This window comes from Photinus pyralis, unplaced genomic scaffold, assembly GCF_008802855.1.
Source record: "Photinus pyralis isolate 1611_PpyrPB1 unplaced genomic scaffold, Ppyr1.3 Ppyr1.4_LG3b, whole genome shotgun sequence".
NCBI lineage: Eukaryota > Metazoa > Arthropoda > Insecta > Coleoptera > Lampyridae > Photinus > Photinus pyralis.
The window spans coordinates 22,038,296-22,053,158 of record NW_022170510.1 but is presented as its reverse complement, the minus strand read 5'-3'; the positions used below and the strand labels follow the sequence as shown (position 1 = coordinate 22,053,158).

At 34.3% G+C, this 14,863-nt stretch overlaps 1 protein-coding gene across 1 annotated transcript; it reads left to right on the top strand.

The window, feature by feature from the left end:
* The first annotated feature begins 12,474 nt into the window (after window positions 1-12,474).
* On the top strand, window positions 12,475-14,233 carry LOC116166420 (nuclear receptor subfamily 2 group E member 1). Its single transcript, XM_031481373.1, has 4 exons — window positions 12,475-12,535; window positions 12,615-12,848; window positions 13,178-13,401; window positions 13,450-14,233. The coding sequence occupies exons 1-4, from the start codon at window positions 12,475-12,477 to the stop codon at window positions 14,113-14,115; spliced, it is 1,185 nt and encodes a 394-aa protein (XP_031337233.1). The 3' UTR covers window positions 14,116-14,233.
* The last annotated feature ends 630 nt before the right edge of the window (window positions 14,234-14,863 follow it).

Genomic DNA, 14,863 nt, shown 5'->3' with positions numbered 1-14,863 from the left:
GCGAAATGTCCCGGCCTCGAATAACAGACGTAAAGTACCTTTCCAGAAATTTCATCACTATTAGTATAAGACATTATAGGCATGGGCGTACGCAGGGAGGGGCATGGGGGGGAGCAGCCCCCCCCCCTGGCCTGGCCACAGGTTACGTTTTATAATTGTTAAAAAATATCTGTAAGAATGGTCTTTGTTGGCTTCTAATTTAAAACCTTTTCCTTTGAGATTTAAGCAAGGAGGTTTTAAGCTATAAATTAGGGTATCGATCCTGAAAATCGCTGTTCCTACGCCCATCGGAGAGGCGCCAGCCCGGCTCGCCTGCCGTCGGGCTGAGCGAAGTTATCGTTCACTAATCGCGCGTTAACACAAACCAGTGTGCAGTGATGTTCCGTCTATCGGTTTTTCGGTAGATCTACCGATTTGCCTAAAATTCTACCGATATACCGAAATGGCCTTTATATCTACCTATTTATTTTCGCCCCGTGTTTTTTTTTGCATATTTAATACAAAATTAATTGATATAAAAGCGGTTTTGAGATATAATAATTTTGAAGACGCTTTTAGTAACTATTACCTACTAAAAATGAAATGTATATTATGTGTTTCCATAAACATTTTTTTCTGGAAATTGTATTTTTTGCCTCTCCCTAGACCAAAAGCTGCGTACGCCCATGATTATAGGAAAGTGGAGACAGATACTTTTAGGTAAGTAAGTAATACTTTCCAGTAAAAAGTGAGCCGAGGTACAGGCGGAGTGTCCACAAAAGCTACTTTCGCAATTTGGAGAAATGTTAAACCAGTATAAAACTTCAACGTGAGAGGCCTTTTCGGTACCATTTGAGGAATATATAACATCAGCTAAAATTTCCAGTTCTTATTCCCTTAAATATCAGTATGATAAAGATATTTTGAAAATGTTATCAGTGGTGGTCGAAAGACCCATGGAAGTTAATTACTTTCGATAAGACTTTTCATGAACGATAAAACCAGCCACCACTCCCCTCGCTCCCAAATTCCAAAAATTCTAAATATGAAACATAGGTAGATTTTTAGTTCTTCGTTTACGAACACTGTTTGAAATTGAACCATTAATATAAAAATTTAAATGTGACCTTTCAGTTTCCAAAACAATTCTATTAAAAGTAGTGCAAAAGTGGATGCGGACAAACCGGAGGTTCAAAGTGTAGCGTGTGGGAGCGTCCAAAGCACTCAAACTTTGCGTTTCCTTTTTAATTTGCATGTGTACGATTTTAGATTCAGAATTTTGAGAAAATATGCTCTAATCAGAAAGAGCATAGGTACTCAGGAAATCCGATCCTCTTAAGTGTTATGGTTGCTGATAAAGAATTAAAGAAGGAACGCGTTTCGGGTACGTAACTACTAAACGTAACATGTTTTGAACAATCAGTGTTTGAAAAAAATGTTTGAATTGGTTCCCTCTACCACCCAATATTTTTAGCTTACTTAATTGTTACACCCTGTGTAATACAAATTTAAACAGATCGAAGATGTTTGTGGAATCTCTACCATAGAAAGATGTTCTGATTATCATTCTGTCTAACAAAATTCTACACCGAAAACGTGCTTGATGATGGTGTTTTATATATTTGTCACTAGCTATTATTGATTGTCTTCCTCTGTTTTCAGAGGTTTAACATGCAAACTCCGGGAAACCGAAGGGCATGCTAAGAGGTTTCTGGAAGATAAATTGTAGAGGACTGAATTTTCCCCAAAAAACTCTGCGACAATATCTTAAATCGTTTAGGAACAATAATCGTGTAATTTCATTATTAAATGCGCGTGATCATGACTTTCATAAAAAAACCACTACAAGACTACATTAGAGGAAGTGTGAAAACTGAGCACAAATTTGCCTTCTGTTTCTTACATTTCATCGATCAGGCGTAGTAAGTGCGTATCGTCTTTGAGTTTCATTACCTTTGGTAAAAAATATGAAAATCATTACCTATTTTGATATGCATTCCTTTGTGTATTTTGTTACAGACCATGTAGGAATGTGTTTAACTGAATTGTTCTGAGAAGTCGTTCCTGGAATATTTGCTATTGATTCCCTTAAGTCCAAAAAAAGAGTCCTAATTCTGTAGTATATAGACGGTTGGTGCAACATAGGGAGTCAAAAGACGAGATGGGTCGATTATTATACAGTATGTTTCGAAAGTAAGTTCAGTATATAGGTACTTATAATCGACGATTCTTTTCAATTTTCGAGAAAAAGTAATATTTTTTTATAAAGTCCTTCTCTAAATGCATGGATCAAGCAGCAATTTTTATAATAAATGACGTTTTTCTAAAAATTTCTGTTTCTGATTGCAGTATTAAAAGTTTCACAAAAAGTGGCACAAATTTTCTTAATTAAGCCCAAAAAAAGGCTAAACCGCCAAAGTGAAATACATCATTGAATTCAGAATAAAAAGGGATTTAAAATGCGATATTTCAATATCAGGGCTGTATTTAAAAGGATGAAGTTGATGGCTTCGCAAAGATAAAACGCCGGATTAAAAAATTAACGCTAGAACAAAATAGTTCGGGAAATCCAAAAATCCGATTTTTTTCAAAATATTTCAAATACCAAACAATTTTCAGGGATTTCTATTTTTAGACCTTTAATGCGCGACTTTCTTCCCATTTAACCATATGTTTAACTCTTGCCCTGTCTAGAATACTCATAGTGGCTCTCTGTATCTCGAACACAGCGGTGGCGGATCCAGAGAAACTTTCCAAGGGGGGGGGGGGGGGGGGTCATTGTGAATCTAAAAAACCTTGGTAAAAATTTAATTTCATTGGTATACAAAAAGAGATACATACTGGGTGTCCACGAATATGTTAGTTTTATCTTAGTGTAAAGAATAGAAGACACTATGGTTTTATGTTTTATATATGTCTCCAATTTTAAGTTCGTGTAAAACCTACAATAAACTTTGTTACGAAGCCGTACACGGGCCACATATACACTTGGTGTTCTTCTTCTACAAAAAAGTGAAAATTTCGCCAAAAAAGTGAACATTTCTACAAAAAAGTGGAAATTTGTACAAAAAAGTGGAAATTCCCATAAAAAAGTGGAAATTTCGACAAAAATATTTGATGGCCTTTAAAATGATGGGTCACTCGATGGGGCGGCGGGGGAAGGTCAAATTTCTGCTTTGTTGTCGCCGCTTTCACTTTTTTTTCGAAATTTTCACTTTTTTGTCGAAATTTCCACTTTTTTGTTGAAATTTCTACTTTTTTGTGGGAATTTCCACTTTTTTGTAGAAATTTTCACTTTTTTGTGAAAATTTCCACTTTTTTGTCGAAGTTTCCACTTTTTTTGTCGAAATTTCCACTTATTTTTGGAATAAGAACACCAAGTGTGTGTATGGCCCGTGTACGGCTTCGTACTTTGTAAAACCGTGGTCATATTTAATTCAAAACTAACTTGTATATTTACCGAGATTAATCTTTGATTGCTATTTTGACTATAGTTGTTTGGTTTTTTGATTATTTTAGTTGTCCATTAATTTTGTATACCAATTGTTCTACTTTTAGTAATATTTACTTGTATCGCCTCTATTATCTGTGTTAAATGTCCTGTAATTGGAATTTGTTTTCTGTTGGGCATTAAACTATTATTATAGTATTTTGACGTTCATATATTTAAATTATACTGGGAATGCATAAGAAAATAGATCATTCTGTGGGTGTACTACTGCCATAGTTTGTATTTGGAGAAACCTTTTAACGCTTACAAACTAGAAATGATTTGTTTGTAAGCCACAGATATAGCAACATTTCCGTAATAACCACACATTACTAATTAAACAGTGTTTATGTTTAAGTAGCGTTGTTGGAAAAAATCCTTTCAAATGTATGAAAAAATATAAACAACTGATATGTAAATGTATGTACCCCTAACAGGAGGTGAGTAATGTTAATATCAAAATATTTTTAATAAGGGGAATATTAATACAAAAACTAAGGGTCGACATCGTACTCCGAATATTAATATCAAAATTCCAAACGTGCCTTCTAAACGCCCTCTTTCGCCAAATTAACCAGATTTATATGAAGTTGACGATTTCAATATGTTCCGCACGAAATTTTTTAAAAGCGGAAAGAAATGTTTACTCCGAAATAGCTCTTCGATTGTTGAACAAGAATGGAGAAGCGACATATTTGCGTGGTACAACTGAAAATATGTAGATGATTATAAATGGCCCTTTGCGGAATTCTATGGATGGTTGTGTAATAATATTTAGGCTTACACAAAATAGAAATTTCGATGTACCTGCTGTCGCAAAATAATTGTGGCGGTATACCCCACTGTAGTAAAGCTGTGAATGTCATTGTTGAAAAGGATTCTTTGCAGTTTGTTTATGATGAAGTTTATGGCTCGCGGCATTTGAATTTTGCACTCATTGCCAATGTACGGCATCTGTTTTCTTAAAACGAATTCTAAGCTAGAGGGTTATTAGACGGTATGTTAAACTGCTAAAGCTTTTCCAATCGGACGGCGGCGCCAAAAGGATAATGTCTACAAGTAAGGCATTCGTACATTATTTTATAGCGTCGGTGATCTACTTAGGCGACAAGCGGGTATTTTTTTAGGGTTGATGAATGTAATAAATTCCACCATCGATTACAAAAATGTGCCTGCTTTAAATATACAAAGTTTCCAATTTAACAACCCAAAAAGTATTCAAATCATCATTTTAGTCAGGTTCCCACAATTGTAACGAAGATGATGTATGAACACAACATTACAATCAACCCTAATATAAATTCACACGAAATTTAAGCACATGTTAGCTAATACCTACTACATCGCAATGTGAAACAATCAAAACAGATGATGACGCGTCAGATGGATGTATAGGGATGTGTGGGAACTAATGATGAGAATGACAATTTATTAATTTACCTATATCGGCGAATTAAAGTTACGCTATCGCTGAGAGAAGATTTCCTTAAAGGCTACACACAATTGCAGGTAGATATTAGTAAATCAGGGCTAGGAATTTAGGGATGTGATTGATAGAATGCGTACTGCGTATAGCGTAAAAATATTAAGGATATTATATCATATGAAAATAGGGGTGTTTAATTGAGGAAGTTTAATGTAGGGTAATATAGCTCGTCGATGCTCAGGTATATCCGGTTGTTTCACAACTCGCCCTGGACCACATGGCTTCGCATTACAACCCTCACGTACTCACGGATAATGAAATAATTACCAAGCTTGTGATTCGGTCCAGATGTTTACAATGTGAAGGTGTAAATTACATGCAGCGTTTTTAAGTTGTTATCGTTTTCAATAAATTACCATTTTTATCTAACCTGTTGCAGTTAGACATCATAAATTGATACATAGATGATCCCGCTATTTCAAACTGTGCACTAGATTGGCCTTTTTGTAAGTTTAGTTTTGATGTTGATAATAAAACGGAATTGCGTTATAGTAGAAAATGCAGTTCTATAATACTAAAACACCGCACGGCCTGCTTCGGGAGAAGAACGGATAGGTGCAATAAGTATATGGTTATTAGACAATTAACAATTTGCTTCAGATGATGGGAGGGAGGAGGAAAGTTTGTAAATTAGTTTTTCTTTAATATTTAGAAAACTATGGGGTTGGGCGAGAAAAGTACGCCATCCAAAACTAATCTAGATATATTAAATTGCGAACAAAAATAGTGTTGTGTATAACCTTGCTCAAGTGAACGATTCCAGGGTTGCGGAGGGTGTAAAAGTAGATATTTTTCGTCTTTTTTCGATTTTCTGGAAAAATGAAATTATGTTTGAAGTAAAGAACACTGAAGATCTGGCTTGTTTTTTTCGTTAGCAGTTTACTTGCAGGCTATTTCAAAACATCCTATACATTCACTGTTCAAGTTGGCTGCGCATGCGCAAAACACATCGTTTGATTCGGCATTAGTTTAACTTTTATTCGAGGTAAAAAAAACTTGAAATTGCGCATGCGCAAAACAAACAGACAAACAAAGAGACGGACAGACAGACAAACAACCAGACGGACAAATAGACAGACGGACAGACAGACGGACGGGCGGACGGACAGACAGACGGCCGGGCCGACGGACAGATAGACGGGCAGGCAGACGGACAGACGAACAGCAATACAAAATTATAAACGATTCCAAGGATCGTTAATAAACGCTTAACCACAAACTCTCGAAGGAGTTGCATAATTTGTGTAGAGTAATCCGCTATCCGTAACTACGTAGATTGTATTATTTCAACGGGAAACACAATTGAAGACCCATGTAGGTACATGAAGAGGGATATTTAGAAGTGTACAACATTTTTATTTGAAATCTATGAAAAACCACATATTTCTATAACGAAGGTTTAAGTAAAAAGTCTAAATTGTGCACCCTTTGTAAACCAAAGTAGCTTATATAGTCCAGACTAAATAGCTCTAAAATAATTTATTTACAAAAAAAATTAGTTACCCGGCGAAACCGGGTTTTTCAGGCAGGTGAAATGATTAGAAATTGAGAAAAAATAATTAAAACAGCTGAATTTTTCCGCGGGTGAAATCTCGGGGGTTGAAAGGGGTGGAAAGTGGTGTTTTGTAAATTAATTTTAGACGAAAATGTTAAATGTAAAAGTTATAGACATTAAAAAAATGAGCAACTTTTGTATCCCCACTATTTTCACATAACCTCCAATTTTCCTAGAAAAACCGGAAAAATTTTTTTTTCCTTTTTTTATTCTTATTTTTGTAAAATAAAGTCGTAAGGGTTTGAAATTTGGAGGAAACATAGCTTGTTTTATGATAAAGAAGGAGATAATTTTTTGGGCCCGTAAAGTTGAACCGTTTCCAAGATCTCACGATTTCTGATAAAAACCACTTCTTTTTCAAGGAGATGAAAAATCTATTTCTTCCATCTTACAGAGGTGCGCGGGGTAGCAAAATTTTCGTAAGGACTTACATTTTAATAATCAAAGATAAAAAGTATTATTCCAATAGAAAAATTTTAAGAAAAACGGCAAAAACTGGGGGAACAGTTTTAATATATTTACTGTTTTTGACATAGTAGGTAAATACTCGTAGCTTTTTTTTGCAACTAAACTAACGTATTGGATCCGCGTTAATAAAAAGTTTTTGAAATCTGTCTGCTCTCTCCTCTTTAATGTTGCTAAAATATTTTCTTGTGTTTCCTAGTGCCCAACTGCCTTAATTAAAACATCTTTATTACTTCTTTTTTCTGCATTTTTATATCGCAATAAAAGCAATTCGAAGTAAAATCGAATTCTTTTGCTTCCTGAACAATTTGTTTTCGTTCACTCTCACTCTTCTTCCTACCTGTTTTACAGCTACTGCGATTACGCTGGGCCGGTTGATCGTAAATTTACAGAAATTATGAATAAAATCCTCATGAAGTTTATTCCAGGTTTTACATCTCAAATCATTGACCCAACGCAATTGCACCTATAAAACAGGCAGAAAGAAAAGTCAGTGAACAAAAACAAATTTTTCAGGAATCACGAAGCAAGATATTTCGATTTTATTTCGAATTGCTTTTATTGCGGTAAAAATGCAGAAAAAAGAAATAATACAGATGTTTTAACTAAAATAGTTGAGCATAAGATAACAAAAGAGAATATTTAAACAAACATTAAAGAGAAGCAAGAAGACAGATTTCGAAAAAATCTTATTAACATCCAACACATTGATTTATCATGTCAAAACCGTGTACATCTTAAAATTGTTTTTCCAGTTTTTGGCAATTTTCTCGAAATTTTGCTATAGGAATAATATTTTTTTATTTCTGTTTATTAAAATTTGTCTTCCCGAAAATTTTGCTACCCCGCGCACCTCTGTACAATGAGGAAAATAGATTTTTCAGATCTCGGAAACGATTTAACCTTACGGGCCCAAAAATTGTTCTCCTTTTTTATCATAAAACAAGCTATGTTTAACCCAAATTTCAAACCCTTACGACTTTTTTCCCAAAAAATAAGAATAAAAAAAAAATGACTCCGGTTTTTCTAGGAAAATTGGAGGTTATGTGTAAATAGCGCAGATACAAAAGTTGTTCATTTTTTTATTCTCTATAACTTTTATATTGAACTTTTCGCCTAAAATTAATAGTTTTGCTGCAAATTGCAAAATACCAGTTTCCACCCTTTCAACCCCCGTGATTTCATCCGCGGAAAAATTTAGCTGTTTTAATTATTTTTCCCCAATTTCTAATCATGTCACCAGCATGAAAAACCCGATTTGAACTGGTATGGTAACTAATTTTTTTTGTAAAAAAATATTATACAGGGTGGTGACTTGCGTAACGCATTATAGGGATTTCAATGTAAAATTTATAACATGCGATTATTGCTCCCCAAATTATTTTAGAGCAAAAATATATTAAGATTTTTGTAGGAAAAAATTTTTTGCGTCAATCAACCGTATTAGTTTTCAATTTTTTGCATAATAAAGACGGAAAATTGGAAAAATGAAACCCCCATCTTTGTCAATAATCTGTGATGCCATGGAATTTTATAATACAAAAACTACGCCAATATCCGTCATGCCATGGAATGTCTGCTATAAAACGAATGAAATTCTATCAAAAAGTATTATATTTAGACCAGCGAATTCAACATAAAGAAAGGCCAAATTACCAAAAACGGTTTCCTAATATAACAATTTACAATAAATGTTTGAATAAGTTACCATTAACTGCAAGACAGTAACCAAGTCGATCATAAAATCCATTTCGAACTGTCGCTAATTGATAACTGGATATCTTTTTGTTTTAGAAAATTCCATGGCGTTGCAGATTATTGAAAAAGATGCGGGTTTTATTTTTCCAATTTTCCGTCTTTATATGAAAAAAATTGGAAACAAATACGGTTGATTGGCGTAAAAAAAATTTTTCTACAAAAAAACCTGAATACATTTTTGCTCTAAAATAATTTGGGGAGCCAATAATTGCATGTTATGAATTTTAAATTGAAATCCCTATGATGCGTTACGCAAGTCACCACCCTGTATAAATACATACATAAAATTGAAATCAAAATCGAAATATGCAATAATATACAGGGGGTTCGATTTAAAAATGCAACTTTCATATAAATCGCCCTATATAACAATTGCAATTTCGATGGCAATATTTTTGGTCCTTCAACATCCCGACAAAGAATTTTAAATATGTGCGTTAATAAACCCACAATCTTCCACCCATGCACTAATAGCCCATCCTGAATCGAACTCATACTTGGAAAGAGAAAGGTCTGAATGAGACGGGGGTTACAGGCATAGCTCTGAGTTATCAGTAGCAGTTACAGTTCATTTCATATCTTTCATTTTAATAAGAGAATTTTGTATATTTACTATGATATAGGTTGTCACCAGGGGATGAGAAGTGATTATTAATCCACCAATGTCATTTAGAGGTCTGTCTGTACCAGTGGTTCCCAAACTTATTTCCACGGCGCCCTCTTTCTTAAAACTAATATTGCTCGCGCCCCCCTATCACGTTTAAAAAATAAAAACTGCTGCTACTACAAACGTATTTATGAAAAAAATACAGGCTGAGTTTTTTTTTCATTTTCACTATGGGGACTCGGAAACCGTAAGAGATACAAATCCGCTTAAATGGGCAAAGTTATGCAGAATGCTATATGGTGATTAATTTTTCCTTTGTTTCTTGTAGGTCTACAAGAGCGAAGTTATGGCCAAAAAACGGAAAAATGTTTTCGAGAATGCATTGGCATCCATTTATTTTCAAAGATATCAAAAATAATTTTAACAAAACCTTGGTGAATTTTTCTCAATTTTCTGACGGTGCTAAAAAAATTGTTTTTAGTTATGACCCATAAATATGTTTTTCAAACGTTGGATTATTGCATCCATAACATCAACGGCTTTTGAGATCGTTTTTAGTTCATTCGATCCAGTCCGACACATTAAATTTGGTGAATTTTTCGCTTATACGGGCTGTTTCGTGCAAACCGTTACCTAAAAGTACCTATTTAGACTTCCATTAATAATTTAAATCTGAATATTTTTGCATACCAACATAGTTTTTGGTGCTCTATCGAAGGAAAATATACCGTGATTCGTCCCGATTGTATCGGAAGTGGATTGTAACTTTCTTATTTTAAATAGAACAACCCTATATGTTATTGCATTTTCAAAATCTACGCGTTTATTTCAACGCGTCCTAAGAAAATTATATGCATATAACGGTTACAATTTTAGAAAATCTTAATTAAAACGAAAACCTTAACAGATAGGTATTATACATATAGAGAATATAATACTTGATCGATGTACAATTTTTTTCTACATTTGAGAGTGCACATAAATAAAGCAGGTTTAATTTAAAAAATCAGTAGCAGGGCGATCAAAATTTAAATCATTCGCATGTAGCATCTCGTCAGTATTATTGAATTTGGAAGACTTTTTGCAATTCAAGTCAAGCCATAGGTACAGGGTGCTAAAGAAAAGCAGTCAAACGTCAAAACTTTTGAAAAATATTGAATAACTTGAAAACGTTTGATATGCTAGGTACTTATAGAGAAATGTGGTATCAAACGACGTAGATTTTCATGTAGATTTCGAAAATGCAATAAAATACAGGGTGTTCTATTTAAAATAAGAAAGTTGCTTCCGATTGTACCGGAATATGAAACGATCACGGTAATATTTTCCTTCGATAGAGCATAAAAAACTATGTTGGTATGCAAATTTGTAGATTTAAATTATTAATGGGAGTCTGAATACTTTTAGGTAACGATTTGCGTGAAACAGACTGAGCAAGAGATAGAAACTCATTACTTCTTATTTTCATCGTTCCATCGTTAACATCAGATCATTAATGAGCTCCTAAGCGAGGTTATGACTTTGGACTTTCTGTCCGTTCGTTCGTTTGTGTATATGATAATTCGCGAACGGCTTCGAATTTTCCAATTCTGTTGTTTTCATAGTATGTTTACCATTTCAATTGTGTCATAGAATTATGCCCTTACTTGCGGACTTGCCCTCAGTAATCATTTAATTTTTTGTCGGTATGATGTCATCATTGATTATGTAAGAGCAATTAGACTAAAACTGTAACTTTATGTGCGTCCATAGTATTGTAACCGTTACATTCATCTGCGTCCATATCCTTACATGTATTTGAACCTTCCGTGGCCATCCTATGTGTGGTACAAAGTCGCACTGATCGGCCCCTGTGCGTGTAATGTTAAAACCACTGTCTATCCCTAGTTTGAGGTAACTACATCGTAGGCAAAATGGGGATGACCCCGAAAAGCCTTTATATAATTAAAAAAAAACCTTATACGCTTACCTCTTCAAACATATTTTACTTTCCAACTACTGTTACCTCATACAATGTTGGACTTAATAGTCTACGTATTATCTAGTATTTGTCTTATAACATAATTAATTTGAAATAAGAAAACGTGCAAGTTTAAACTCTTTGCACGTAAAATAGCCGACTGAATTCTATTCTGCCCGACATTTAAGTTCTTTTACTATTTCCGACAAATGGAATGTCTAGGACTAGGACAATAATTTGGGAATAGAAGGTTTTGATTCAGAAAATAAGGAGGAGTAAGAAATATATTGTTAGTTTATATTGTAATGTTGTACCTACAGTATGATCTGTTTTATCGCAAAACCCTACGATTAAAGTAAATTCCTCGAGATATTTACGATTTTGTGGAAGCAGACAGTCGAATCAAGTGAATGTGTACCTATTATTTAAATGTGCGACAAGAAATGAGACACAAAAGGGCGAGTACAAACAGCTGTTTTGGCTTATAAACTTCAGTAACCTTTGCGAATGTATAATGCACATTGCCTAAAAATCACATTGTATTTTTTCATATTTATTCAAATTCATGATTCATTTGACATAGCAAATGAGTAAAAGATTAACTAAAAGACCCTAACTTGGGGTGGCTATACTGCGTAAGAAAATGTTTTCATTTCTTCTGTTTGCATTGAAAACAAATGCCGAAGCAATAAAAGTGTATTTTTAAATGCTCCTTTATGATGCCATATAATCCCAACTAAAAAATTATAATATTAGCAGGGAAATTAATTTCCGTAAATTATGTGCCGAAACCATCATCATCTGTAAGGAAGGTGCATACATCAGAAAGTGAAAATCTAATCGAGAGAATCAAACCTTGTTTAATGTTACCCCCTCTCAAACGTATATAGGGCAAATATAATTTGTGAACTCATCCTTTGCAATTTAACAATGAGGGGAAGGGCTAGAAGCGGCCCTTACACTGAGAAGGGAGTCAACTAACCAATAAGAAGTGAACATTTCTAACGTTAAGTCAAAAAGGGGAACCCATTCATATTTAGGGTAGATCAGAAATAATTTCGAAAACTTTCGACCTCTCTAAAAGACTTACTGTTGTTTGCGACTTCACATTAATATTATCTGTTTAAGTGGAAAGAAATAATTTGTTAAGTGTGCGTTTATTTTTTGACTAAGTATGATTAGTGTTGTTGGAACTAATATTTCTAGTGCTTTACGCGTTGCTCCCTCAACATCTAGTAAGTTCATTTTTAAAATTATTGCATTTTTCTCTTAAACGGAATGAATATTGGTTATATAATGATGATTTTTCTCGAGGTCGCATTCTGGATATTCCCTGTAAAGTGTGCGGTGACAACTCGTCTGGAAAACACTACAATATATTTGCCTGTGATGGATGTGCGGGATTTTTCAAAAGATCTATTAGAAAAAACCGACAATACGTTTGTAAGGCGAAGTCGTCGGGAACTTGTGTTGTAGATAAAACACATAGGAATCAATGCAGAGCATGCCGATTGTTAAAATGTCAAGAAGCTGGAATGAATAAGGATGGTAAGGATGGTACATCTATGCTTAGGTATAATTAACTAACTCAACTTGATTTGCAACAAAACTTCCAATCCCAGTAATCAAATTCTGAACAAATTAATTAGTTTGTAGACGTCGTTTGTAACAGTTCTAATAAGTCGATTTGAAACTACAATACCTTCCTATTAATTCTTAATCTTAAATCGTGAAGTGCATATTGTTAAGTCTTAAAGGAGCAATTACATACAACGCAAACACTTGAAATAACTTTTAAGTTAAAAGTCCTTAAGAAAAACCAGGTGCAATAATATTTTAGTGTGCTTACAATCTTTACAAAATATTTGTTTTCACAGCGGTTCAGCATGAACGGGGTCCTAGAAACTCCACTTTAAGAAGACAACAACAGCAAATGGTACAACTACTAAATGAAACTGCACCAAAACTAATGAATGCGCCTCCGAATGCGGCCATCGATCTAGTTTTGCCTACTTCAAGTGCACCACCTAGATTTCATCCACCACTGCCTTTGAGTCCGAGCGGAACGTTCTTTAACCAACCACCCATTCCCATTCCGAGGGTAAGTTTACCGTATAATTTTCCGACGCCTACTTATTCTTAAATTTAGATTCCCTTTGGGTTTCACGCGCCGCCTCCCGTTGTCTTAACCGAGACGCTAAACCCCAGCCACATATGCGAAGCAGCCGCGCGTTTGCTTTTCTTTAACGTAACGTGGGCGAAAACTGTGTCCACATTTACATCTTTAACTATAGAAGATCAGTTATTATTACTGGAGGAAAGTTGGAGGGAATTATTCATATTAGGCGCCGCACAGTACCTACCACCCTTAGAACTCGGTCCCTTAGTTCACTGTTCCAGCTTGGTAAAACGCGAACCGGAACGTTTAGCCGCGCTCGAAAAAGACGTTCTGGATTTTCAGAGCGTTCTAACGAGGATCATACAATTTCGCGTAGATCCCTACGAATTTGCATGTCTCCGTGCTATCCTACTGTTCAAAACGACGTTTGATAACATGTCGCCGAATTCGAAGCTTTTAAAAGATGCCGAGAAGGTAGTTGGTGTACAAGAGAACACGCAGTTAATGTTAAATAAGTACGTACTTGCCACTTATCCGTCACAACCTTTACGTTTTGGAAAACTTTTGCTTCTTCTACCTGTACTTCAAACTGTGAAATCAAGTACAATAGAGGAACTATTCTTTAAAAATACCATCGGTAATATACCTATAGTAAATATAATTTGCAATATGTATAGAACCACGTTAAATGATTAAGTGTTGGTGGCGGATCATTGCTCGCAAGTTGCAGGTTGTGAATTAGGTTTACGTTTAGGTTTCGATTTTAGAGCACAATTTTTGTTTGTATTGTTTTGAAGTAGAAATGCACGAGAAGTGAGCCGGTCGATAAAATTATTTCGCAATATTTTACTTAATAAATACGTCTGTGATCAGTTAATAGCAGCACATTATGTAAATATCGATAGAATTAGGCTAAACTGAACTAAAAATGTTTATAATGTATAGGTGCTGTAGATAAGAATATATTAAATAAAGAAATTATGTGCATGTAAATATGACATTTTTGTGATTAAATATTAAATTTTTATACGTATCATACGTGTTTTCTAATTTCTTAATGGGACCTTTTCATCCATCACCAAGATTTACATCTAACGTTAAACTATTGACTCCTAACAGAATTAGATACATAGAAATAATAAAGAGCACAAATTAAATACATTGGAATCATTGAAAATCGGAACTGTCTGCTCACTCTCGTTTGATACCTAAGCTATTTTTGAATGAGAATTCAATTTCTTTATAAACCGAAAAAGACCTTCAAAGAGAAATTTTTTACTCGAAGGAATATTGAGAAACTGTTTTCATATTCTCATTGCCGAAAACTTTCGATTAAACCTATTTCAGCCAGTAACAAAGCAACAGCGAAGTAAGATTCTTTGAATCAATGCTTATATTTGTTTATATCGCATCATCTTTTTTCGAATTTTTTGTGTTCGCGAGT